Source organism: Enhydra lutris, unplaced genomic scaffold, assembly GCF_002288905.1.
Source record: "Enhydra lutris kenyoni isolate GAN:26980312 unplaced genomic scaffold, ASM228890v2 scaffoldscaffold39, whole genome shotgun sequence".
NCBI classification, from domain to species: Eukaryota; Metazoa; Chordata; class Mammalia; order Carnivora; family Mustelidae; genus Enhydra; species Enhydra lutris.
In genome coordinates, this window is record NW_019154123.1 from 29,424,692 (window position 1) to 29,448,622 (window position 23,931).

The window sequence follows — 23,931 nt, forward strand, 5'->3', positions numbered from 1 at the left end:
ATTTTCTTGCTATTCACCAGATGCTTGGCACCATTCAGCTCTCAACTGGTTCCAGCTCCTAGTGATAAAGGAAATGGCTCTAAGGGAACAGGAAGGAGAGGAAAGAGAGCATCTGAATAAAACATGAAGTACACAATCATCCCCACAAATAATGAGGATGGAACGTTCTAGTATTCATTCAACCATCTAATAATATTTAGTAAACATTTATTATGTACCTGGTGTTACACAACTGGACAGGAATAGAAACACAACCCTACTCTGAGGGACGTGATGGTCTCCAGAAGGAGCCAACGGGCCTGCAGCGATGCCCGCCTACGGCGCTGAGGTTCTCCTGAGAACAAGCACGGTGTGCAGAGAGCAAGGATGGCTGAACAGAGAGGGCAAGAGTGAGGAAGTTTTCCCTGAGAGTGAAACTCGTGAGCTGAGTCTCAGAGCTTGTAGAATGTGTTATTGGAAAACTTTAGTCTGGGTTTTCATATGAAAAATCCAGTTGTAGTTTCCCTTTAACAGACAAAAGAAAAATCACTTCAGCAGGGCAGGCAGGGGCGCCTGGGTGGCTCAGTTGTCAAGCGTCTGCCTTCTGCTCAGGTCATGATCACAGGGTCCTGGGATCGAGCCCCACATCAGGCTCCCTGCTCAGAGGGGAGCCTGTTCCTCCCTCTCCTACTCTCCTTGCTTGTGTTCCCTCTCTCACTGTCAAATAAATAAATAAAATCTTAAAATAAATAAAATCTTTAAAAAAACTTAAAAATTTTCTAAAAAAAAAAAAGAAAAAAAGAACAGCAGGCAGGATGACTCTGGTATTTGAGAGAACCACTGATTGATGAAGATATTTTCACCAGGGAAACTTTAAAAAAAAAAAAAAAGGAATCGTTTTCTATTTCTTGCACAAAAAGTCCACCTAAACAAATTCATCTTCCCTGAGGGTCTTAGAGTGAAACCCCTGAAGCAGGCCCCTGTATGAGGAAAGATCACCCACCCAAGAAGTTACTTCCCTGTGAAATCACAGGTTGGGTCCTTGAAGAAATACACCTTTAGGTAAAAGCAATGTTTGGCAGCAGGTGAAAGAAGGACAGAGATCTATGTGTACAGATAGACAAAGAAAGACGTTATTACATGACAACAAGTGAGTTTCAGGACACTGAATATCGTAGCTACTGTTGTTACTGTGTTAGGATCTGTGTAAGAATTTCCAGAAGAATAAATGCAAACATAACAATGGTCATCTCTGATCTGTGAGATGAGGCACTTAGAGTTTCTGAGTCCTACATTTTGGTACTATTTTAATTGTGTACAATAAATGTGTACTATTTTGGAATTTAAAAATAAAATTAAAAAATGAACATAAATATTTATTTAGAATATAGGTCTGATTTGTTGTATGAAGCATAAAACCTCGTGCTTGGCTCTACATTCCAGAGACATGCAAAGAGAGGATTTCCCTAAATTTTCTCATTTGCCAACATTTATAGGAAAAAATAAACTGAGGTTCAGAAATATAACGTGATTTTTCTCATGCTGTGACCCCTAGACCAGAGTGGTCCGCTGAGTCAAGCTGAGGAATAAAAGATAAAATATATCGGGGTGCCTGGGTGGCTCAGTCAGTTACAGGACCAACTCTTGGTTTTGGCTCCAGTTCGGATGACAGGGTTGTGAGATTGAGCCCCACCTTGGTTCTGCACTCTATGCAGAGTCGGCTTAGGACTCTATTTCCCGCTCCCTCTACTCCTCCCCCTTGCACTCTCTCTCCCTCAAATAAATAAATAAAATCTTTGATTTTTTTAAAAGATTGTATTTATTTGAGAGAGAGAGAGAGCTCAAGCACAAGCAAGGGGAGCAGCAGAGGGAGAAGCACACTCCCCGCTGAGCAGGGAGCCCATGTGGGGCTTCACCACAGGAATCTGTGATCATGACCTGAGTGGGAGGCAGACGCTTAACCAAATGAGCCGCCCTGGAGCCGCATAAATAAATCTTAAAAAAAAAAGAAAGATAAAAGACATCAATCTCCAACTCACAAATTTGGCAGCTTTACCAACATTGTTTTGTGGAGAACTGTGTGGCTATTTAGAGTAAAGGAAATGTTCTTTTTATGAGGTCAACGAGAGATTAACTGTGTATTTCTTCAGTGACAAGCAATTCCTGGTAACAAATGGGATGCAAGTAAAGAAGACACAGGAATTTACAGGTTAATAGTTTCCCAGAAAAACAATTTAAATAAAAGTCTCTTAAATAATTACCTCCTGTTCCTTTTGCAGACCTTAGAATACTCAGTAAATTCTTTTTTATTTATTTACTTTTAAGTAAGCTCCTTGCCCAAGTGGGGCTTAAACTAACAAACCAGAGATTAAGAGTCGCAGGCTTTACAGACCGAGCCAGCCAGCAGCCAGGCGCACCCCAGCCCCAATTTTTTTAAAGTAATCTCTACATCCAACATAGGGCTGGAATTCACAACCCCCAGATCAAGAGTTGCACACTCAAGGCGCCTGGGTGGCTCAGTGGGTTAAGCATCTGTCTTTGGCTGGGGTCATGATCTCAGGGTCATGGGATCGAGCCCCACATCGGGCTCTCTGCTCGGCAGGAAGCTTGCTTCCCCCTCTCTCTGCCTCTCTGCCTACTTGTGATCTGTCTGTCAAATAAAAAAATAAATGAAATCTTAAAAAAAAAAAAAAAAGAGTTGCACGCTCTACCGACCTAGCCAGCAAGGCGCCCCTCAGTAAATTCGTTGACTAGGTAGATCCCTTCCGTTCAGTTTATTTAATGAGGGCTTACAAGGTCCTTGCACTGGGGGGCTACGGCAGGGAGTCAATGAGACAAATTCTCTGCACTTGTATTGCTCATATACGAGTGGGGAAACATAAGAAGCAAAAAATACATCAAATCAGGGGTATAATTTCAGGTAAAGCTCTAACAAGGATACGATAAAGCAGGCAAAGTGGTAGTGGGAAGAGTACTGTTTTTCAAAGGTCAGGAAGGCCTTTTAAAGGAAGTGACGTTTGAGCAAGGGCACGGGAAGAGAGAGGGCAAGAGACAGCGTGAATGGAAATCAGCACTTCTGTTCCTGAAAAGGTAAAGAACGTCCTGAAGAACATGCCATCAGGGTCTGGTACGTCAAGGATTCGCTTTTGTTGTTCTTGTGTTATTTTCATGTTTATACGGCCTAGTGCTATACATTTCTCTCTCTTGCTTAGAAATTGGAGAATGCATTTCATCTGGGAATTGACGTCTCCTACAAAGATATTGTGTTATCTATGTGCCCCTAAAAATACCTCCTGCCTTATCACAGAGGCATAGAATCCAAGTCCTAAGATTCAAAGTTGCTAATTCCACTGAGAGAGGAGGCTCAGCCCCATCTCTGTGCAATGAGCGTCTGAAATCCACTTCCACCCCAGGCAGTAAGAGGCCACAGAGAATATGCAGCTGGGAGGGGCAGGATTGGTCCAGAGTGAGCAGCTGTGCAAGAAACCTTTGGCATTCTCAGCTCTCAGCCCCAGCTCTTTCCCAGCTGGGAACTCCCCTGCACCCCCAGCTCTGGCAGACACAGAAATGACAGTCTCTCCTTCACAGTGGGGAGACAGACTCAGAGAAGTGGGTGGCTTCCCCAGGATCACACAAAAAACCATCTCTAATTCTTAACCTTCGTCCTGTTGCCCGAACCACAGTCCAGACCGCGGACCTCATGGGGTGGAATTCATGCTCTGTGTGGGGAAATGAGATTGTTGATTTTTCATTTACACAAAAATGAAAAATAAATACCAGATGCTCATCTGTTGCAACTTCCTGGAACTTAAAAGTGCATTTCTGACTGAGAAAATTAAATTAGAAAATCCACACAGCAAAAAAGATGTTTTGAATGAAATGCACTTTGTCTTTCCCTCGCTCTCACATACATGCACACACACAGTATCTCATTGTTTCTTTTGCAGGGAGCAGCTGTGAAGGAAACTGGGGGAGGGAGATGGACAAAACATCCCATTTTTGTGTTTGGTACAGAGCTAAGCTTTTAGGCCAGCCTTCCTGAACTGGGCGGGGTGTGGCATGCATTAAAATGAAACATCAATGACCCTGTGAAGCTTATAAAACAGCTTGGGAGAAGCCAGTCAACAAGAGAAGGCATCCTAAACTGGGTGAGTTTGCATGTGGAAACTGCCTTCATCTTGACCAAAAAGGTATGTATTGTGGTTTTAATTTTCATTTATGATGAATGATGCTTACCCTAGAGACAGTCTTGGCTTTCTATGGCCCCTTTTCAGCTAACAATAGTAACTAACACGATGGAGGGTTTGTGCCTGCTGCTTTGCAAATTTGGTCTCATTTTTCCTCAAGCTCCCTTCCAAGGTAGATACTAACTATCCCATTTTCAGACGATGAAACGGAGGTTCAGCTACCCCAAACAACAAGTCAAGAAAAGACTTTGACAACAGATGCCAAACTGGGCTGCCAAACCCATGTTGACTCCTCTCTGAGTCTTCTGCTTGCACTGGGTACCCTCTTCTATGGTAGATAGACGACAGGAAAATTTTCCCTACACCAGTACTGTCCTGGATGGGTTCTCGGGGACTTGTCATCCACTGGTGTGCTACAGTAAAATTAACTGAAAAGTGAACTGGAATTCATCCTGTGAATAGAAAATGCATTTAACAATGTGGTACAAAACTATTTTCCTGAGAAGACATGGTTTCTTGTTGGGTTCAGCAGCTAAATGGGTTTTTTAGACCCATTGACTTGCGGAAATGTATTTTGTTTTATCACGTGAAATCTCAGAAGCCAGTCCTCTTTGGATCTGCAGATCTTTAAAATCAGGGACCAGGTCCTCGTAATACGCAGGCATCAAGAAAACAGGCTCCTAGGAGACCTGGTCTAAGGAAGTTCTGGCTTCAGAGCTTAGCAGGAACAAACCTGGGCTCATTAACACCATTGGGTACAAAGAGAATGTCAGTGCGGGACCCTAACAGGTAGGGTATTGTGGCCATACGAGGTGGGGCCCATTCAACATACTGAGGCCCGGGCTTCTCCATGGGGAAGTTCAATGACTGTGAGTTTCAGTTCACAGAGTCAGTGCTGGCCCAGGGTGGGTGTACCATAACCTTAGTAGAATTCTTACTAAATAATTGAATATTCAGTTAAAAGAGCATTTAAATTTTATTTATTTATTTATTTATTTAAATATTTTATTTATTTATTTGACAGAGAGAGAGAGAGAGATCACAAGTAGGCAGAGAGGCAGGCAGAGGTGGGGGGAGTCAGGCTCCCTACTCAACAGAGAGCCCAATGCAGGGCTCCATCCCAGGACCCTGAGACCATGACCTGAGCCGAAGGCAGAGGCTTAAACCACTTAGCCACCCAGGCGCCCCTAAATTATATTTATTTTTAAAATATGCAAACTCCCCTCATTAAGACATCTTCCCATTAGTATTTAGAAGATGATGCAAAAATATAGGTCACACATACCCAAGTTCACAGGTGTATGTTAATAATGCGATTTACCTTTGATCCAGAGGGAGGGCCTCAGGCCCATCGCTGAGAGGGTTCTTGGCCTTGCAAGGGCAAGAATTTGAGAGCAGGCTGTGTAGAGAAAGGGACAAAGATGTATTAAGTATAGAAGAAAGGAGCTACCTCACAAAATAGTAGTCCCCCCTTCCAGCTGACAAAAAGGACACCCCTTTGCCTCTAATAAAGGGTCTTATAAGTTTTTTTAATTAACTAACCATATAGGGAGGGGCTCACTCTTTAACTTTGGGTTTTTCATTTACATTGGGTGGTGAGTTTTTCCTTTGTTTTAGGATTGTGAAATTAACTGCAGGGAGCAATTTTAAGAATGTCTGACCTTTACCGCTTTTATTACCTGAGGGAATGGGGTCTTGCGGCTTCTGTGAGTCAGATCTTGTAACCCTTTTTATGACCTGCTGACTCTTGGTTAAGGATTAGCCTAAAACCAAAATGGCTTCACTTTGTTCACCTTATCTCCCAAGTCCTCTCCCCACTGCCTCCCCTTCAGAAGGTGCTGAAGAAGTGTGGAGTGAGTAAGAATGGGAGGGGCCTGGAAAAGAAATTATGGATGCCATCAACCCTTACTCTCACAAAAAGTTTTAACCAGAGGAGTAAAAAGGAAGAGGCATCTTTGGAAGAGATGCGAGCAATGCTAAGAATTAGCCTTGCTCTGAAATCCTCCTACAGAGCTAAAGCACATGCTTCAGCCCACAAGAGAACATTTTGTAATAAGAGATTTGCCAGAGTAAGACAGGGAACTGACTTTTGGCGTAGTTGTCACACGGTGAAATGAGGCTCACCAAGGTTACAGAGGTAGGTGTTTACTGAAAGTAACCAAAGCTGGCGTGAAGAATGAAGCCCGTCTGAGGGTCGCTGCAGGATGGACAGCTGGCGATGGCCCCTGAGTCCCAGCTCTCTGCCCCTTCTGGCATTCAGCTTCCATCTGTACACCCAGGGGTTTGGGGAATGGGTAAAGGACCTCTCAAGTCCCGCCAGTTTGGGGGGCCCTGTAGAATGTGCATAATGTGTGACCAGCCTTTGAGTTTGGATCTTCTGGCCAAGGCACGGAGAACTTGGAGCCTACTGAGGGCCAAGAGTAGAGCTCCACAGTTCTAAGAAATTCTCAGAGATGGATGCAAATTTTTGTAAGTTCAGGCGATTCCCATCATCTCCCCAAAGGTTAAAATACAGATGTTGTTTACATGGTGGAAGGAGCCAATGGGAGGTGGATTCTCAGAGAAGGTGGGGTCCTACCCCAGACTTGGCTTGCTCAAGGGAGACTCAGCCACCACCCCGCCACCACCATCCCTGGCTGGCAGCTTTACTCATTATGTAACTGTTCCTTTGGAAATGGAGCAGTGAAACCTCCAGAAGAAAAGCTATTGATTATTAAAGGTTATTTAGAGGTTTAACCATAATAAAGTGGTTATAATTATTCCTGTTATGACACATCTTTTTAAATCCTCAGATCTGAGAACATTTGGCTTGCATGGATTCAGTCCTCTTCATTGCAGGGAGAAAGGCAAAGAGCTAGAAATAGCTCTTGTGCAGCCACAGGCAAGGAGTCACATGGAAGAGGTCAGGGCAAGAAGCAGGGAAGGGAGCTTGGGCTGAAATGCCTGTTGCTAGCTACTGGTCTGCCTCTAGTTAAATGCACATCGGTTTCCCTGTCTATGCAACTAAAAGAATAAATAAAAATAAAAATAAATGCACATCTATGAAAAATATCCCCACGGGGCATCTGGGTGGCTCAGTTGTTAAGCATCTGCTTTTAGCTCAGGTCATGATCCCAGAGTCCTGGGATCAAATCCCTCATCGGGCTCCCTGCTCAGCAGGGAGCCTGCTTCTCCCTCTCCCACCCCTTTGCTTGTGTTCCCTCTCTCGCTGTCTCTCTGTCAAATAAATAAAATTTTTAAAAAAGAAAGAAAGAGGGGCGCCTGGGTGGCTCAGAGGGTTAAAGCCTCTGCCTTCGGCTCAGGTCATGATCCCAGGGTCCTGGGATCGAGCCCCGCATCGGGCTCTCTCCTTGGTGGGGAGCCTGCTTCCTCCTCTCTCTCTCTCTGTCTGCCTCTCTGCCTACTTGTGATCTCTCTCTGTCGAATGAATAAATAAAATCTTAAAAAAAAAAAAAAAAAAAAAAAGAAAGAAAGAAAGAAAAATATTCCCAACAGAAGTCCAAAGAGAAATTCAGGAAACAACTATTTGTGTTTGCTTTTCATGGTAACAATAACTAGTGTTTATGAAGCATTTTCTCTATATCAGACACCACCCGAAATGCTCTCTCTATACATCTCATTTAATTCTTGCAAAACTTCCTGGAGTTGGTATGATTATTATTTCCGTGTAATAGCCTGGGAAGCTCAATTGTGAACTGGACACAGTTATACTTAGTATGTGGCAAAGCCTGCATTCGAACCCAGCTGGGGTGCCTTGGGGTCCCCAATACGCAGCTGCCTGTCAGGTCTCAGGCATACTTCTGGTTGGTGAACAGCCCAGCAAGGCGGGGGGGGGGGGGGGAGGTGGGCTGTGGATCAGGGAGGCATCTCTCTTATGAGTCTCCTAAGACACCAAATGTCGTGCTCAGTTTATGTTCATCTTTTTTCTCTCGCGCGGTTCCCTCGACAACTTCAACCTTTTCCTACCCCCACCCCACATCGTTTCTCTTCATTAACAAGTCTGGACTGTGCCTGACACTGCCGGGTCCTGGGGGTGCCTGTCCTTGAAAAATGCATAATTAGGAGGGAGCAGTTGCAAAATAAATCCAACGAGCTCCAACACCAGGCAGAGTGTGCTCTCCCAGGGGGTACAAAGTGTCTGGAGAGGCTCCGGGAGGTGGAATGCCTCCCAGGGCCATTGAAGATGATGACCCAGGTGGCCTGCAGGGCGATTGCCAAAGGGTTCAGAGGGAGGTCTCCAGAGAGGTCCCCAGAAATCCCCCCCACCCTGTGTGACTGCATGTCCTCGGAAGCCCAGAACGACTCAAGCAGCTTTGTTTCTCCTAACTCCGGGTTCCCTCCACAGCCCCAAGATGGTGACCGCGCTGCTGCTGCTCTCCATGCTGGCCGGCCTCTTCAGTGCGGCATCCGGACAAGCCTTCCATCTTGGGAAATGCCCGACTCCTCCAGTGCAAGAGAACTTTGATGTGAATAAGGTGTGGTAAAAGGCTAACCTCCTATCTGTTTTGCCTCCCGTTTGAATAAACATCTACCAGGCTTCAGTGTTAGTATTCTGCTTTGAGTCCCACAGCTAGCCTTGAGGTGTAGGTACTTATCCTCTTGGGGGATCCCCCAAAAGCAGACTCAGGCAAGAACTGGGGAGCAGAGAGTTTGGGGAGGATGATCCCAGGAAGCAATGTGGGCCTGTGGGGAAGCAGACAGAGAAGCAGAAGAGCAACTAAGGGTGCGTTCCTCAACAGTAACACTGTTAACAACAGGGTTCCATCCTGCTGTGAATTCTCTCAGGAAATGTGTAGAATGCTCCTCAGATTGTCCCATGGAGGGGTATGAGCCTCCATGCTGTGGGCACTCCGGGGTGCTGGCAAGGCCTTCCGGCCAAGGGGGAGACGTGGGCTCAAGGTGGACAGCTGGCAGCGTGTGCGTGGGAATTGTCCACGGTGGCAGAGGTGAACCCAGCTAGGCTGAGAGGACATGGGGCAGTTGACGGACAGGCAGCAGCTCCAGGGCTATTCTCCGCATTCTACGGATGAAGAAGCTCAGTGTCAGACAGCTCATCACCCACCCAGGTCACCCTGCTAATCCATGCAGAGGGGGATTCAAGACCAGCCTTCGCCACAGTGCTGGGCACCCAGGAGTTCCTCCTGCAGGGCCTAGAAGAGGACAGAACTCCCCCAAGAGGCTTTCTTGTTACCTGCACTAAAAAGATTCCAATATAACCGGGTCTCCATATGTGGTTTTTCTTCCTGGGATCAGGCTCAGCCTTCCTGTGTATATGTGTGCATATCTACACGCAGGGAATAGGAGAAAGAGGCAGCTAGTAGAAACAGGAAAGTTTTCCATTGCTATGAACTCATGCCTAGAATCTTGCTCTTAAGACATTTTCTCCTTAACAGAAAGTTTGGATCTTTTTTAAGGGACAGTACTCATGATGGGTAATATTAAAATTGTTATCAGTCACTCACTCCTCAGTATGAGTAAGTGTTGGGACCTCTCGGGGTGGTTAGGTAGAGGAGTGAGGGATGAGAGCTCAGAGCCTGCAGGCTGTGGGGAAGGAGCACCGTCTACAGAGTCACACAGGGGAGGTAGGAAGGACACATACAGTACAGTTTACACCGCTCACTCTGTAACTGTTACAGGCTGGTCCCTTTATCCAGGCAACCCTGCTAAGCTACGGGAGACTTTCCAGAAAAAAATCCAGGGAATTTGAATTATATTTCTATTTGGGGGTAAAAATCCAAAGACACTTTGAAAATTATAATTGAACCATATTTACAAAAGTCCCTTGGGGTGTGAAGCAGGATGTTTAAGAAAGTTTTGCTGAAATATAATTCATATAACACATAAATCACATGTTTAAAGTTCACTTTCTATTTTTTTGTATAATCAGAGTTATGAAACCATCACCACAATCAATTTTAGAATATTTTCATCATTCCTACCCACAAATAGTCACTCTCCATTTCCACCCCCCAGCCCCAGGCAATCAACTCTCCCTATGAATTTGCCTATTCTGGACATTTCATAGGGACAGAATCATACAGTACGTGGTTTTTTTAGACTGATTCCTTTCACGCAGCATAATATTTTCAAAGTTCATCCATATTGTACTATGTATCTAAACTTCAGCCCTTTTCCTTGGCAAATAATATTCTCCTGCATGGATAATACCACATGTTATTTACCTGTTCATTATTTGGGTTGTTTACACTTTTAAACTATTAGGAATAATGCTGCTACAAGCATTCATGTGTAAGATTTTTGTGTGTTTGTCTTTATGGGAGTTTTTTTGGTGGACATACATTTTCAGTTCTCCTGGGCGTATAGCTGGGAAGAGAATTGCTAGGTCATATGGTAACTTCCACGTTAATCTTTTGAGAAACTGCCAGACTGTTTTCCAAAAGAGCTGCATCACCATTTTACATTCCCACCAGCAGTGTCTCACACCGATTTCTCCGTATCTTTGCTCACACTTGTTGTTGTCATCTTTTGGATTATAGTCCTTAAAATTTTAGAGGGCACAAAGTGGTATCTCACTGCGGTTTTGATTTGCATTTCTCTGATGGTTAATGATGACGAGCATCTTTTCATGTGTTTATTGTCCATTTGTATTTCTTCTTTGGAGAAATGTCTCAGTCCTTTGCCCGTCTTTTACTTGGGTTATTTATCTTTTAATTATTGAGCTCTGAGAATCTTTATACGTTTTAGATACAAGTCTCTTATCAGATATAGGATTTGCAAATATTTACCCCATCCTGTGGATTCTTTTTTCACTTTATCAATGTGTCCTTTGAAGCACAAAAGATTTTAATATTAAGGAGGTCCAATTTATCTATTCTCTTCTTTTGTGGCTTGTGCTTTTGATCTCTAAAAAACTCATTGCCTGGGGTGCCTGGGTGGCTCAGTGGGTTAAGCCTCTGCCTTCGGCTCAAGTCATGATCCCAGGGTCCTGGGATCGAGCCCCGCATCGGGCTCTCTGCTCAGCAGGGAGCCTGCCTCCTCTCTCTCTCTCTGCCTGCCTCTCTGCCTACTTGTGATCTTTGTCCGTCAAATAAATAAAATCTTAAAAAAAAAAAAACTCATTGCCTAATGCAAGGTAAAAAACTCATTGCCTAATGCAAGGTTATGAAAATTAATTTCTATATTTTCTTAAAAGAGTTTTTTTAGTTTTAATCATTACATTGAAGTTTGCGGTCCCTTATAAGTTAAACTTTGTATATAGGATGATATAGAAGTCCAACTTTATTATTTTGGATATTCAGTTGTCACAGAACTTTTTGTTGACAAGACTATTCTTTCATTGAATAATCTTGGCATCCTTGTTGAAAATCAATTGGCCATATATGTAAGAGTTTATTTTTTGGACTCTCAATTCTATTATATTGTTATATATATCCATCCTTATGCTAGTGCTATATAGTATTGATTACTATAGCTTTGTAGCAAGTTTTGAAATTAGAATATATGAGGCCTCCAACTTTGTTCTTCTGGCTAGTCTGAGTCCTTTGCATTTCCATATGAATTTCAGGATCTGGTTGTCAATTTCTGTAAAAAAGCAGAGTTGTTGTTTTTTGTTTTGTTTTGTTTTTATGGGCCCAACATGTTTCCACTGTGCTTCTCTGCTTGTTTTGTTTCTATAAAGACTGCACTGAATCTAAATCAATCTGGAGAACATTGTCATCTTAACAATTTTAAGCCTTCCAGTCCCTGAACATAGATTATCTTTCCATTTACTTAGGTCTTCTTTCATTTCTTTCAACAACGTTTTATATTTTTCAGAGTATAAGTTTTGCGTTTCTTTGGTTAAATTTATTCCTAAGTATTTTATTTGTTTGATACTATTGTAAGTGGAATTTTCATAACTTACAGAGGGTTCATTGTAAGTGTAGAAACCCATTTGCTTTCCATATATTGATCTTGTATCCTTTAACCTTGCTGATTTCATTTATCAGTTCCTATATTCTTGTGTGTGTGGATTCCTTGGGATTTTCTATTACAAAATCATGCTATCTGCAAATACAGATAGTTTTACTTCTATCTTTTCCAGGATTCTTTTTTCTTTTCTTTCCTTTTTTTTTTTTTTTTTAAAGTGAGAGTGAGAGAGAGAGAGAGAGAGAGCAGGGGGGGGGGGGGGGGGGGGAGTGGGGCTGCGCAGGAGCAGGGAGGGGCAGAGGGACAGGGAGAGAGAGGATCCCAAGCAGGCTCCCCAATCAGTGTGGAGCCCAATGCAGGGCTCAATCTCTCAACCCCAAGATCATGATCTGAGCCAAAATCAAGAGCTGGAAGCCGAACGGACTGAGCCTCGCAGGCGCCCCTCCAGGATTCATTTTAAACATTGCTCTATCCTTATGTGGTTAGAGAAGCAGACCCAAAACCATGAAACGGCTTTCACAAAAATACTATGAAATTATAAAGGAGCATGACATGAAAAGCAATCTTCAACCTCCGAGTTGGTTTTAATTGTGGAGCCCTGAACTCACCTTAACAATAATTGAACTCTTTTAAATGCACTGTATAAAATGGAGCATTTTTTGAGGATGCCGAGGAAACCAAATGATCTTTCACCTTATTTTTCGGTGCTTTAAGTGAATGTTGATTTCAGTGGTTTAATGGAAAGATGTGCTTTCATAAATGAGTGGAACATTTAGGTCATAAACAGGAGTATAGATTTGAGCAAGGAGCCATGTGACTGGCGTAATACTGCCCCCTATTGGCAGGACGCTCTCAGTTCAAAGCCTGACTCTTGAAGGTGAGTGCATCTCCAATTTTTCCCTTGTTGGGTAATAAATTTCTAAAATCTTTTGAATTAGTATTTTGACTAAGTAAATATATTCATATGGTTCAAAATTCTAAATGTACCAAAGAACATTCAATGAAAAGCTTTATTCCTTCCCGTTTCCTTCCTACCTCAGTTTCCCTCTCTAGTAGCAACCAGTAAAAACAGTTCACTGTGTATCTTTTGGGAGATAATGTTTACGTCCACAAATACATACATAACTGCAGTAGGCAGAACAATGTCCACACCCCGATCCCTGGAACCTGTGGATATGCTACTTTCCATGGAAAGGGGAATTGTGCTGATGTGATTAACGTTCTAGACTTGGGGGCACTTGGGTGGCTCAGTTGGTTGAGCGACTGCCTTCAGCTCAGGTCCTGACTCTGGAGTCCCAGGATCGAGTGCCACATCCGGCTCCCTGCTTGGCGGGGAGTCTGCTTCTCCCTCTGACCTCTCCCCTCTCATGGTCTCTCTCTCTCTCTCTCAAATAAATAAAATCTTTTTTTAAAATAAATAAATAAATAAATAAAGTTCTAGACTTGGAGATGGCAAGAGTGGCCTGGATTATCCAGTGGGCCCAGTCTAATCACTGAAAGCAGAGAACCTTCCCCAGCTGTGGTCAGAAAGATGGAGTGTGATAAGAATCTCCCCTGCTTTTGCTGGCCCTGAAGACGGAGGAAGGTGTTCATCAACCAAGGAATGTGGGTGGCCTCTAGAACTTGGACAAGGCAAGAAGACAACAGTTCTCTAGAGCCTCTAGAAAGGAACACAGCCTTGCCAGCACCTTGATATTAACCAAGCTCACTTGATGTACAAAACTGTGATGTACAGAACTGTGAGACCACAAATTCATGTTGTGAGCTTGTGGTAATTTGTTTGTTATAGCGGGGACAGAAAAGGAATGTAATTGGGACCTGGGGGGCTCAGTTGGTTGAGCATCTGCTTCGGCTCAGGTCCTGATCCCAGGGTCCTGGGATGGAGCCCCACATCAGGATCCCTGCTCAGAGGGAGTCTGCTTCTCCCTCTCCCTCTACCCCCCATTCATGCTTGCTCTCTCGCTCCCTCTCTCTCTAGTGCTCTCTCTATCTCTCTAAAAATAAATAAACAAAATCTTTTAAAAAATGAATATAATAACCTTTCCCCCCATTTTTCCATGTGCTCTATTTTCACCCAGCTCTTTTTCCATTGAATGTATCTGGGAGGTAATTACATAGGACTCCTTCAAGAAAAGGAGTATAATATTCCATTGTATGGATGTGCCATCATTTATGGACCCCATCCCCTACTAATGCTCACTTAGACTCTAGTTTCCTGTGTTTCGTTCTTAAAAACAGTACTGCAGCAAATAACCTCATATATGCACTGTATGTATTTTCAGCTTTGCTAGATAATTCCACATTGCCCCCCATGAAGGTTGTAAATTGGAGCAGTCTCCATGCAAGACGGTGCATGGACACACGAAAACACCTGTCTCCCTTCACCCACAGTCACACACTTCCTTTAATGCTGACTCTGTACGTGAAGTTATAAACAGAACAAGCCCCCACGGGAAGAATGGTATCAGTCTCCTAAATCCTGATCACCTGCCAAAAGCCTTTGTGACCAGTTCCCTCTCCAGGGTCAAATGAGGAGAATTCTACCAACCCTGGAGTCCCAGTTCCCCACAGTGAACATATCTGACTTTGCACACAATTCAGAGATGCCTCGTAGAATCACAAAATATTTGAGATGGCACCTTACATCATCTGGACTGCTTCCTCTCTTTTACAGAGTCTAGAATTTCACATAGATTTTGGCTGGAGGGGCCACTGACAGCATATCTAAATAAAGAGCACTTGAGGAATAAAATGTGGCATTCGACAAATGCCTGCACATCTGATTCACTTACTCTCCTTTGAATCAGTATCTTGCTCAGTTGCTGTTGGGAACAATGCAGCCCATTTTGCTTGGTTTCCCAGGAAAGGGCTCTTCTCTAAAAGACAACAATAGGGAAGAGTTTGCAGGTCCCCAGAGAACCGCAGAGTTTTCTCTGTTTGTTGTTATCTCTGCAGTATCTTGGACGATGGTATGAAATTGAGAAGATCCCGGTGAGCTTTGAGAAGGGAAGTTGCATCCAGGCCAACTATTCGTTAATGGAAAACGGAAACATCAAAGTGATAAACCAGGAGTTGAGGTGAGTGGCTGTGGTTTCAAAAGCAGCACAGTCCTGGAGCCAGCCACAAGAGAGCTGTCCTGGGGTGACTGGGTGTCCTTGAAGTCTAGTTCAAGGGGGATGCCAATGCGGCTGGGTATCCACTGCCTGTTCACAGTAGGTCCTGAGATGACGACTCTTGGCAAGCGGAATGGTGGGGCGTGGTGGTGGGGGGTGAGGAACTACTCATTTATTTGTAAGACCACTGGCCTAGCATCTTACTGTATTGTGTACTTAACTCTATTGTGTACTCCCTGTATTATGTACCTGTTGTATATGTACTTCCCGGGAAAGGCACTCGGGACTCAACAGTAACCCAAACTGTAGGGTTCCCACTTTTATTGTGAGATAGATACTCAGGTAGCAGAGGACAAGGGGAGGAACTTTCTCATCTGATCTCCCAAACCAAGGGAGAAGCCCTTGTACGTTATCTACTGACAGAGGACATTCAGCTCTGCTTGAATCCTTCCAGGAATGGGTAGCTCATTGCCTTCCATGAAGTTTATTCCATCTCCAGACAACTTTGACTATTAGATACAGACATAGTCGCCCTCTGGGTTATGTGACAGGAAAGCTTAGAAAAGTATACTTTTTTTTATTACTGGGAGCTTCTAACGGATTTCTATTTGATACAAAAATTCATACTTTAGAAAGCAAATGTAAACTTTAAAAGAGCCCCAGAAAAAGTTCCTACCTACCTTCCACAACAAAAGTAAGAGCAACAATAAACAATAGTGACAGATATTAAGCACTTCCTCTGTTCAAGGCACTATTTTGTACACACCTATACACATGTGGACCTATATGTGTGTATATGTAAATGAGTGTGCATATTCATTTCATCCCCATAGCGACCCTGAGGTAGGTGCTGTTATTAACCTCATTTTTCTAAAAGAGAAAACTGAGGTACAGAGAGGTCAAGTAATTTCCCAAGGGCCACACAGCTTGGAGTAACAACACGGAAATTTAATAAGTGAAATGAGGAAGAGGACAGAAGACACATGAAAGGAAGGCTGGAGATGAAGGGTTGAACTTCCTGTTCCCTACAAGATCTGAGAACAGTGTCAACTCCCAAAAAACAACCACAACCCAGCCTGGAAGTTACTAGGGCTTCGTGTGGCCATCCTACTCTCCACTAAGCTTCCTGTGAGCCAAGATACCGGGGGGTGACTCTTGGCCCTGCGTACATACAAGAGTGAGAGTCTTACTCTTAAGGGCCTAAAAGAGAAAACCAGCTTATTTCAGAGCCCAGGAAAGGCTCCAGGAATTGGGAGGCGGGCAGCCATCTAAAGTTGCAGTGATTTCATTTCAAATATTTTGTCCCATTCTGTGACCAAGAGTCAGGCAATGACACAGATCCCAAACCTCTTTCACCTCTCCGTTGGAGCTGGCGGGGAGTCGTCTGGAACCGTATCCTGAGTATTAGGTTGCTCAGCCTGCAGGGTCACGTCTGTTTAAGATTAAAAGGCACACGGAGAAGGGTTTGTTAGTTTAGGAGAGGGGAACGGTTTTCCTCTCAGGAGTACTGTTGAATGGGCAGAGAGGCACAGCATGGAGTCTGAGCAAAGTATTCTTAGCCAGGGTCGGAGAATCTGAGGGCCAGAGCAGCTGGCACAGGGCTGGGAGCTGAAGGGTTCAGGCTGGGAAGTTAGGCTGCCCAGTTTCAAATCCTGGTTCTGCCAGATACTGACAATGGGATCTTCAGTGATGTATGCTCATTCTCTAAGCCTCCGTTTCCTCTCTGTAAAATGGCGATAATCATAGAACCTCCCTCCATAGGGCTTTGTGAGCTTTGGGTGAGATAAAATGTGCAAATCACGTAGAACAGTGTTTGGTGTGGTCTAATCATTTAATAAATACTGCTGCCTCCCTTGAAAAATACATGTGTTTTTCCCACGAACAAACTGTGAGCTTATGATCAGAGACTGTTTTTTGGAAACTGTTCTGGACAAAGCATTAATGATGAAGGAAAGGGGAGGAGTCTGTTGAGAAGAGGCTGGTTTGTTGCTAAGCAACCGTATGCAGATGGAAATGGACCTTCTTCTTGTCTTCCCAGTGGAGTTCCAGGTGACAGCTCAGGGTCTGGTCTCCAGCCCTACTAGAGGACAGACAGACATCCAGCAGCATATCCAACAGCATCAGAGTACCTCTGCCATCCTTCCTTACCTGTTTCTTGTCTGGTTTCTGGACATTAACACTAAACATAGCCTACTGACTTTCTTTCTTTATTTGACAGAGAGTGAGAGAGATCACAAGTAGGCAGAACAGCACACAGAGAGAGGGCGGGGGAGGGGGGTAAGGCAGGCTCCCTGCTGAGCAGAGAGACCGATGCAGGGCTCGATCCCAGGACCCTGAGATCATGACCTGAGCCGAAGGCAGAGACTTAAACCACTGAGCCACCCGGGCGCCTCTCCTACTGACTTTCTAACACACGCTACTCCTCTAGTTTGTTTGCCCCTTGAGGAGTGACAAATGGGCTGCTCATCCTTCAGTGTCCTCGAAGAGCCCTGTGATATGTGAGCACCTTCCTTCAGTCTATCCCCAGGCCTTTTCCCGCTCCCCCAGGTCCCCGAGGTCATGGCCAGTTACCCAGAAAAGGAGTCAGCTCCCTTAAAAAGAGTGAAAGTACTTCATCCAATCTGAGACCATCACTTCAGACACACCACCATTTTATAAACCACTAAGAAAGAAATGACACCGCCAATTTTAAGTGGAAGGTGGCACTCGTTGTGAGATGGGCATTTCTTCTCATTCAACATCTCTGAGAATCACAAATGTTTTCTCTTTGCCTGCTGTACCTGGCCAGGGTCAAAATCTCCCACACTCAGTCAGAAGCCTGCTGGGCTGGATAGGGGTCCTGGAGCTCAGGCGAATGAATGCCTTTATGGGACAGATGTCACTGAGACCCCAAGAGCAGGGAAAGCTTGCAGATCTCCAGACTTCCAGCAGTCCTCGTTTTTTTTGTTTGTTTGTTTGTTTGTTTTTTCCTTTGGCTCTTTATTGTTTTTAAAGAAGCCAATCTTCTTAGTGTATTGGGTTGTTTCATTTGTTTGTTTTTCCCTTCTCTTTTACTCCCTCCTTCTGGAGCCTGAGAATGGGAAATGGCCTTGCAGGACCCAAAAAATAGCCCTAAAGGGCAAAGGCCTAACATGTTATCCGGTCCTGGAGCATTTCAGTTCTTGCTTCTTATTACTCCAAGGCCATTTGCTTCCACCTGGTGTGAGACAGTGACAAAGGAGAGGAGACAGAGCCTTCCTAACGAGCAATCGCATTCTTGCTTCCCTGGTCCTTAGTGTCACACATCTTGCCTTTCACTGATTTTTGGCCTCCCATGAATTAAGGTTTTTCGTTGTTTTTTGTTTTTGTTTTTGTTTTTTTGTTTTAACTCATTGCAGATCTGATGGAACTGTGAATCAAATCGAAGGCGAAGCCACCCAGGGCAACCTTACAGAGCCTGCCAAGCTGGGAGTTAAGTTTTTCTGGTGTAAGTACTCACTTCCCTTGGGAGGTTTCAGGGATAAGAGATACACAAACTGAAAGCTAGAGCCTTTTCTACCTCAAATGAGAAGTCAGAGCCCTGGGTGGGAACACTCCTGTCACATCTGGGTGTCACCTGTCGTGACTTAATACATAATTATTTGTTGAGCACCGGCTACATGCAGCTCAGGGCTAGGCACCAAAGATACAATGATGAGCCAGGCAGAGCTGGGTTTGTCCCCGAGGGACTTAAACCCCAGTGTGGATACTGACAAGTACATAGGCGATTTACTATTAAAAACTACCACGTTTCCATAGAGGAAGCACAGATAGCAGCACACAGGGCCTGAGCAGTAGGATAACCAATCCCGCCTTTCCCACCCCCCAGGAAACGGAGGCTGGAAACATTAGCGGTTAGTAATAGTTAATAGTGGTGTTCTTAGCAGAACAATTGATATGCACAGAAGCTTGACAGCAAGAGATAACGAGTGAAGGTAAATCTGAGCCCCAGCTCTGTCTGCCACTTTCTCGCCACACTGTGGGTTTCTCTGAAGGATATTTGATCATGGGCATGTGCCCTCTGAGCTCTGGGCTCATGGAGGAATGGACACGGGCAACAGAGAAAACACCAAATATTAGTTTTACTGTTGATAGAGACACACGGGAGAAGGCAAGTCAGAAATGTGAGATTTCTTAATTCCCAGTGTGCTCGAGGGTCCCTCTCCCCACCCAAGTGGTGGATACTGAAGTCACAGCTGCAAGAGAAATCACTACCTCCCACTGCCCATCAAGCCCCTAAAGGGGGGCAGAGAGGACACTCTTATTTCATACACCAAGATAGGAATGCTGGGAGATGAAAACAGTTCTTCCTGCACATGTGACCATGGGCAAATATCTTCACCTCTGCGCCCAGTGTCATAAAGATAAATGAGATGGCACATGCTCCGTAAACTGGAAGGGGCTTTGTACATGTCAGTTTCTCTTGTTTATATCACAAATAAGAAAGTCCAAGTGCAGAAAAGCTAGATGACGGAGGCAAGGTCACTGGACTAATTAGAGGCCCACTTGGGACCAAAACATAGGACCCCAAACTCTCAGCTGAGGGGTGGGGATAGGAGGCAAGGCCAAATATTATGGGCGCGACCTTCCAAAAGAAGCCTGGAACAGGAGCTGGAAGAGGCAGGATCTCCTGGCAGGGCAAGCAGAGGAGAAGGAGATTTATTCTGGTGGAGGATCAGACGTTTGCACTGGGTCTTCCAGGGTGTGGGGGGGATTATGGGAAAGGCTGTCCCAAGTGCAAGAATGGCAAGAGGAAAGGCCTGCAGAGAGAAGCCCAGAGGATGGGCAGGTATGTGGAGCACAAGACAACTGGGTAGAGCCTCAAAAGCCATGTTCCTGTGTTGAAGTGCCTCCCAGAAGCAGTAGGAGGCTGTTAGAGTTTTCTAATACAGAAATATGGAAATTTTCTTTGCTGAGAAGAAACATCTGGGTAAATGGGTCTTGAGATCTAGACCCTGTGGGAGGAAGACAGCATGTGAACTCCTGGCTATGTGCAGGTGGGGCATGAGGCCATCACCAAAAGAGGTTGGAAGAATATTTCCTCCAGACAACTCAGGGCTGCAGAGTTCTCGGTCCAGCTGGGAACACACAAAGCAGTGGAAAGTCACAGATAGCAGATATATGATGAATACGAGCTCTCATGGTGAGCCCAGCAGGCAGGCACCAACAGGGCTAGAAAGGTAAGTCAGAAACAGCACTCAGTGTGGGCCCCGTAGCCTTGTACAGGCTTCTGTCCATCAGGCATCCTCCAAGTGTCCTTCCTTTTTCATATTTATAAACAGGTAGAAAGTCAGAGAGAGGAGGGACCTGGTTGGGTTGTCATATGGACTGGCCCTCTTGTATTATACTGATGACCAGCTGGGTCTTTGATGCCCAGCCGAGCTCTAACCTCTCACACACTGCCTCCTTTGTCCAGCTTCTCATGGTCATTCACAAGTGTTGAGATATGGTTTGGCTTGGCAAACAGGGATTATTTTGGAGTGGAGGAGGTGGGATGCTTGAAACCCAGGAAAGCAAACCACCCATGACGGGATATGTGTCAAAATCTTTTGTTCTTATGGGGTCAGCTCACAGCTTTCTGCCATTTGGGTTCATGTTCCGCTTAACTTTAACAAGGTAGGCTATGACTTTTCCTTGCCTTGGACTGTGGTGTGGAGGTAGCTTAATAGAAGAAGTTTCTGGATTCAGATGGAGAAGGTAAATCTTCCCTCTTTTTCCATAAGGACCCTTTAATGCTGAAATTTTGATACTAGGCAGATGTCATTCAATGAATCTTTATAGGCCCTTTGTGAGGGAGAGTTTTTAACCTGTTACCACCTGATTTACCATATTCTTTTTTTTTTTTAAGATTTTGTTTATTTATTTATTTGACACAGAGAGAGAGAGCGATCACAAGTAGGCAGAGAGGCAGGCAAAGGGAGAGGGGGAAGCAGGCTCCCAGCGGAGCAGAGAGCCCAATGTGGGGCTCGATCCCAGGACCCTGAGATCATGATCTGAGCCAAAGGCAGAGGCTCAACCCACTGAGCCACCCAGGCGCCCCTGATTTACCATATTCTTCTTTTTTTTTTTGAATCATTGGAAAGTGTTTTTTTGGTTTGTATTTATTTATTTATTTATTTATTTATTTGACACAGAGAGAGAGAGATCACAAGTAGGCAGAGAGGCAGGGGGAAACAGGCTCTCTGCTGAGCAGAGAGCCCGATGCGGGGCTTGATCCCAGGATCCTGAGATCATGACCTGAGCTGAAGGCAGAGGCTTAACCCACTGAAAACCCACTTAACCCACTTAAACCAGGCGCCCCTGATTTACCATATTCTTAAGAACAGAGGAACTTTTGAAGATCACACAAAAAGAAAAACAAACAAATCAACATTAGTCCTTAATTCCTTCCCCAGGCAGTTTCTAAAGGAAGCAGGGAAGTACAGACCTGGAAAGCCTGGGGCCCCTGACCTCACATTCTCTTTTCTTCTAAAGATTTTTAAAATTTATTTGTCAGAGAGAGGGGGTGGGGGAGAGAGCGCGCATAAGCAGAGGGAGCTGCAGAGGGATAAGCAGACTCCCCGCTGAGCAGGGAGCCTGATGTAGGACTCGATCCCAGGACCCTGAAATCGTGAACTGAGCCACCTGGGCGTCCCGACTTCACATTCTTGACTCCACTTATCTAAGTGGTGCCTCCATTTGTACTAGTGCTAAGTGCAGCCTATTAGTCTAGGGGGTCCAACAAAATTCCCTGTTAACCGTCACCTTCTGCAGACCAATCTACTGCCAGGGAGGGAGGATCCAGAATGATGGCTCTGAGCTCGGGCTGCAGACTGGAATCACTGGGGGAAACTTCAGGAGTTCCAGTCACCTCCACATCAGGATCTGGGCAGGCCTGGAGGGTGGTGGCCTAGGATTTTTTAAAGCTCCCATAAGATTCCCACATGAATTCAGAGTTAAGAAACACTCATGTAGAAGAACTAGGACCCTGGCTTCCTGGGTCCTGGAGATGAAGGTTCCTCTTGCCCTATTCCCTCTTAACACTGCCCTCCTCTGGTTCTCAGTGATGCCGTCAGCTCCATACTGGGTTCTGGCCACGGACTACGAGAACTACGCCCTCGTGTACTCCTGCACCACAATCGTCTGGCTTTTTCACATGGATCATGTTTGGATCTTGGGAAGAAACCCTTATCTCCCTCCAGAAACCGTGACCTATCTAAAAGATATCCTGACCTCTAATGACATTGACATTGAGAAAATGACTATCACAGATCAGGTGAATTGCCCCGAGTCACTGTGAGAGGCTCTAGAGGGAACCTGCATTACTTCTCTGTTACTTCTTTTGCTTTGCTCCCCACCCCCATAAAGACAAACCCACCACCGCAAACCATTGCAAACACCAGAAGGGAAATTTGACAGCAGAAACCCATGCAGAGAAAGTCAAGGAGAGTTGGCCCAAACACTTAGCCATCCACCAGTCTGTGACCTTGCCAGTCTAATAATAAACTTGTTGCTGACCTGCTGTGCTCACAGTAGATTCTGAATTGGTTATTGTGGGGTTTTCATTATAAGCTTATGTTTGGAGATCCCTGAACAGTTCTGCTGAAAGAAATGAAGCAGTGCACAGTTTAAAGGTAACAATCCTCTTTCTGGAAGGGGACAGCTGATGGCAAAGGCCGGTGGTGGGTGGCCTGAATCCAGGTGTCCCCATCTTGCAGTGGGCACTCCCTTAGGGGGGAATCACTTCTGTTTTTTGAGTCTCTGACAGGCAGTCTCTTTGAAGTATTTATTTTCTCATCAGGAGGTCCTCAGAGTCAGGCTAAATCAAGGGGCCATCTTGGAGTCCATGCAGGGGAGAATCAATAAGGGAGAAGACTATGGGGATTTTTTTTTTTTTAAGAAAATACTTTTTGGGTGTCTTTCATTCAACTGATATTTATTGAGGCCCAACTGTATTCCAGGCATTGAACCCTTGTCATCCCACAGAAACTCCCAAACTAGCGAGGGAGACTGACAAGTATAGATGCATGTATAGTCCAAGCTGGGGTGTGCAAAGGTAGCAGCACATGGAGGGAACCGTGGGGAGCTCCGGGAGAGTCTCAGTCCCTGCAAGACATAGGCACCCATGGGGTCTCACAGTCACAGCTCTGGGTGTCCCAACTTCAGAGAATTGGAAACCACCTTGAGGTTTTGTTTTTTGGGTTTTTGTTTCTTTGTTTGTTTTTACATCATGACTTTAAAATCAGAAAGGTCTCAGAATTCTCCCCCTGCAATTTCACTTAGTTCACATAGCATTTGTAATCTACTAATGCTTTGGGAAATGAAGACAAAATTAAGCCATCTGATGAGAGTTTTGCTTTTTCAGCATGAACATAAGGTACGAATTGCCTTGAGCACTGGAAACTCTTAATGCTTTCTATTTCTTTTTTTAAAGATTTTATTTATTTATTTGACAGAGGTCACAAGTAGGCAGACAGGCAGGCAGAGAGAGAGGAAGGGAAGCAGGCTCCCTGCTGAGCAGAGAGCCCGATGCGGGGCTCGATCCCAGGACTCTGGGATCATGACCTGAGCCGAAGGCAGAGGCTTTAACCCACTGAGCCACCCAGGCGCCCTTAATGCTTTCTATTAAATGTCACAAGAATCCCAAGCATCTTAAAGGTACAATTTTTTCTCTTTCTAAATAAATAGGACCTCAGATTGCAGGTTCCAGTTTGACATTCCTAAGGTCTGAAAACTACCAGGCAAGAAGGTGGTAAGGGGGAGGTAGGTACTGAAGGAGAAGACCC

At 44.8% G+C, this 23,931-nt stretch overlaps 1 protein-coding gene across 1 annotated transcript; it reads left to right on the forward strand.

Annotated features, from left to right (window-relative positions):
* The first annotated feature begins 3,933 nt into the window (after positions 1-3,933).
* Positions 3,934-22,689, forward strand: LOC111155039 (apolipoprotein D). The gene is made up of 5 exons (XM_022515059.1): positions 3,934-4,169; positions 8,512-8,641; positions 14,991-15,112; positions 18,526-18,614; positions 22,210-22,689. Exons 2-5 carry the CDS (start codon positions 8,519-8,521, stop codon positions 22,443-22,445), a joined length of 570 nt encoding a protein of 189 aa, XP_022370767.1. The 5' UTR covers positions 3,934-4,169; positions 8,512-8,518; the 3' UTR covers positions 22,446-22,689.
* Positions 22,690-23,931: the final 1,242 nt, after the last annotated feature.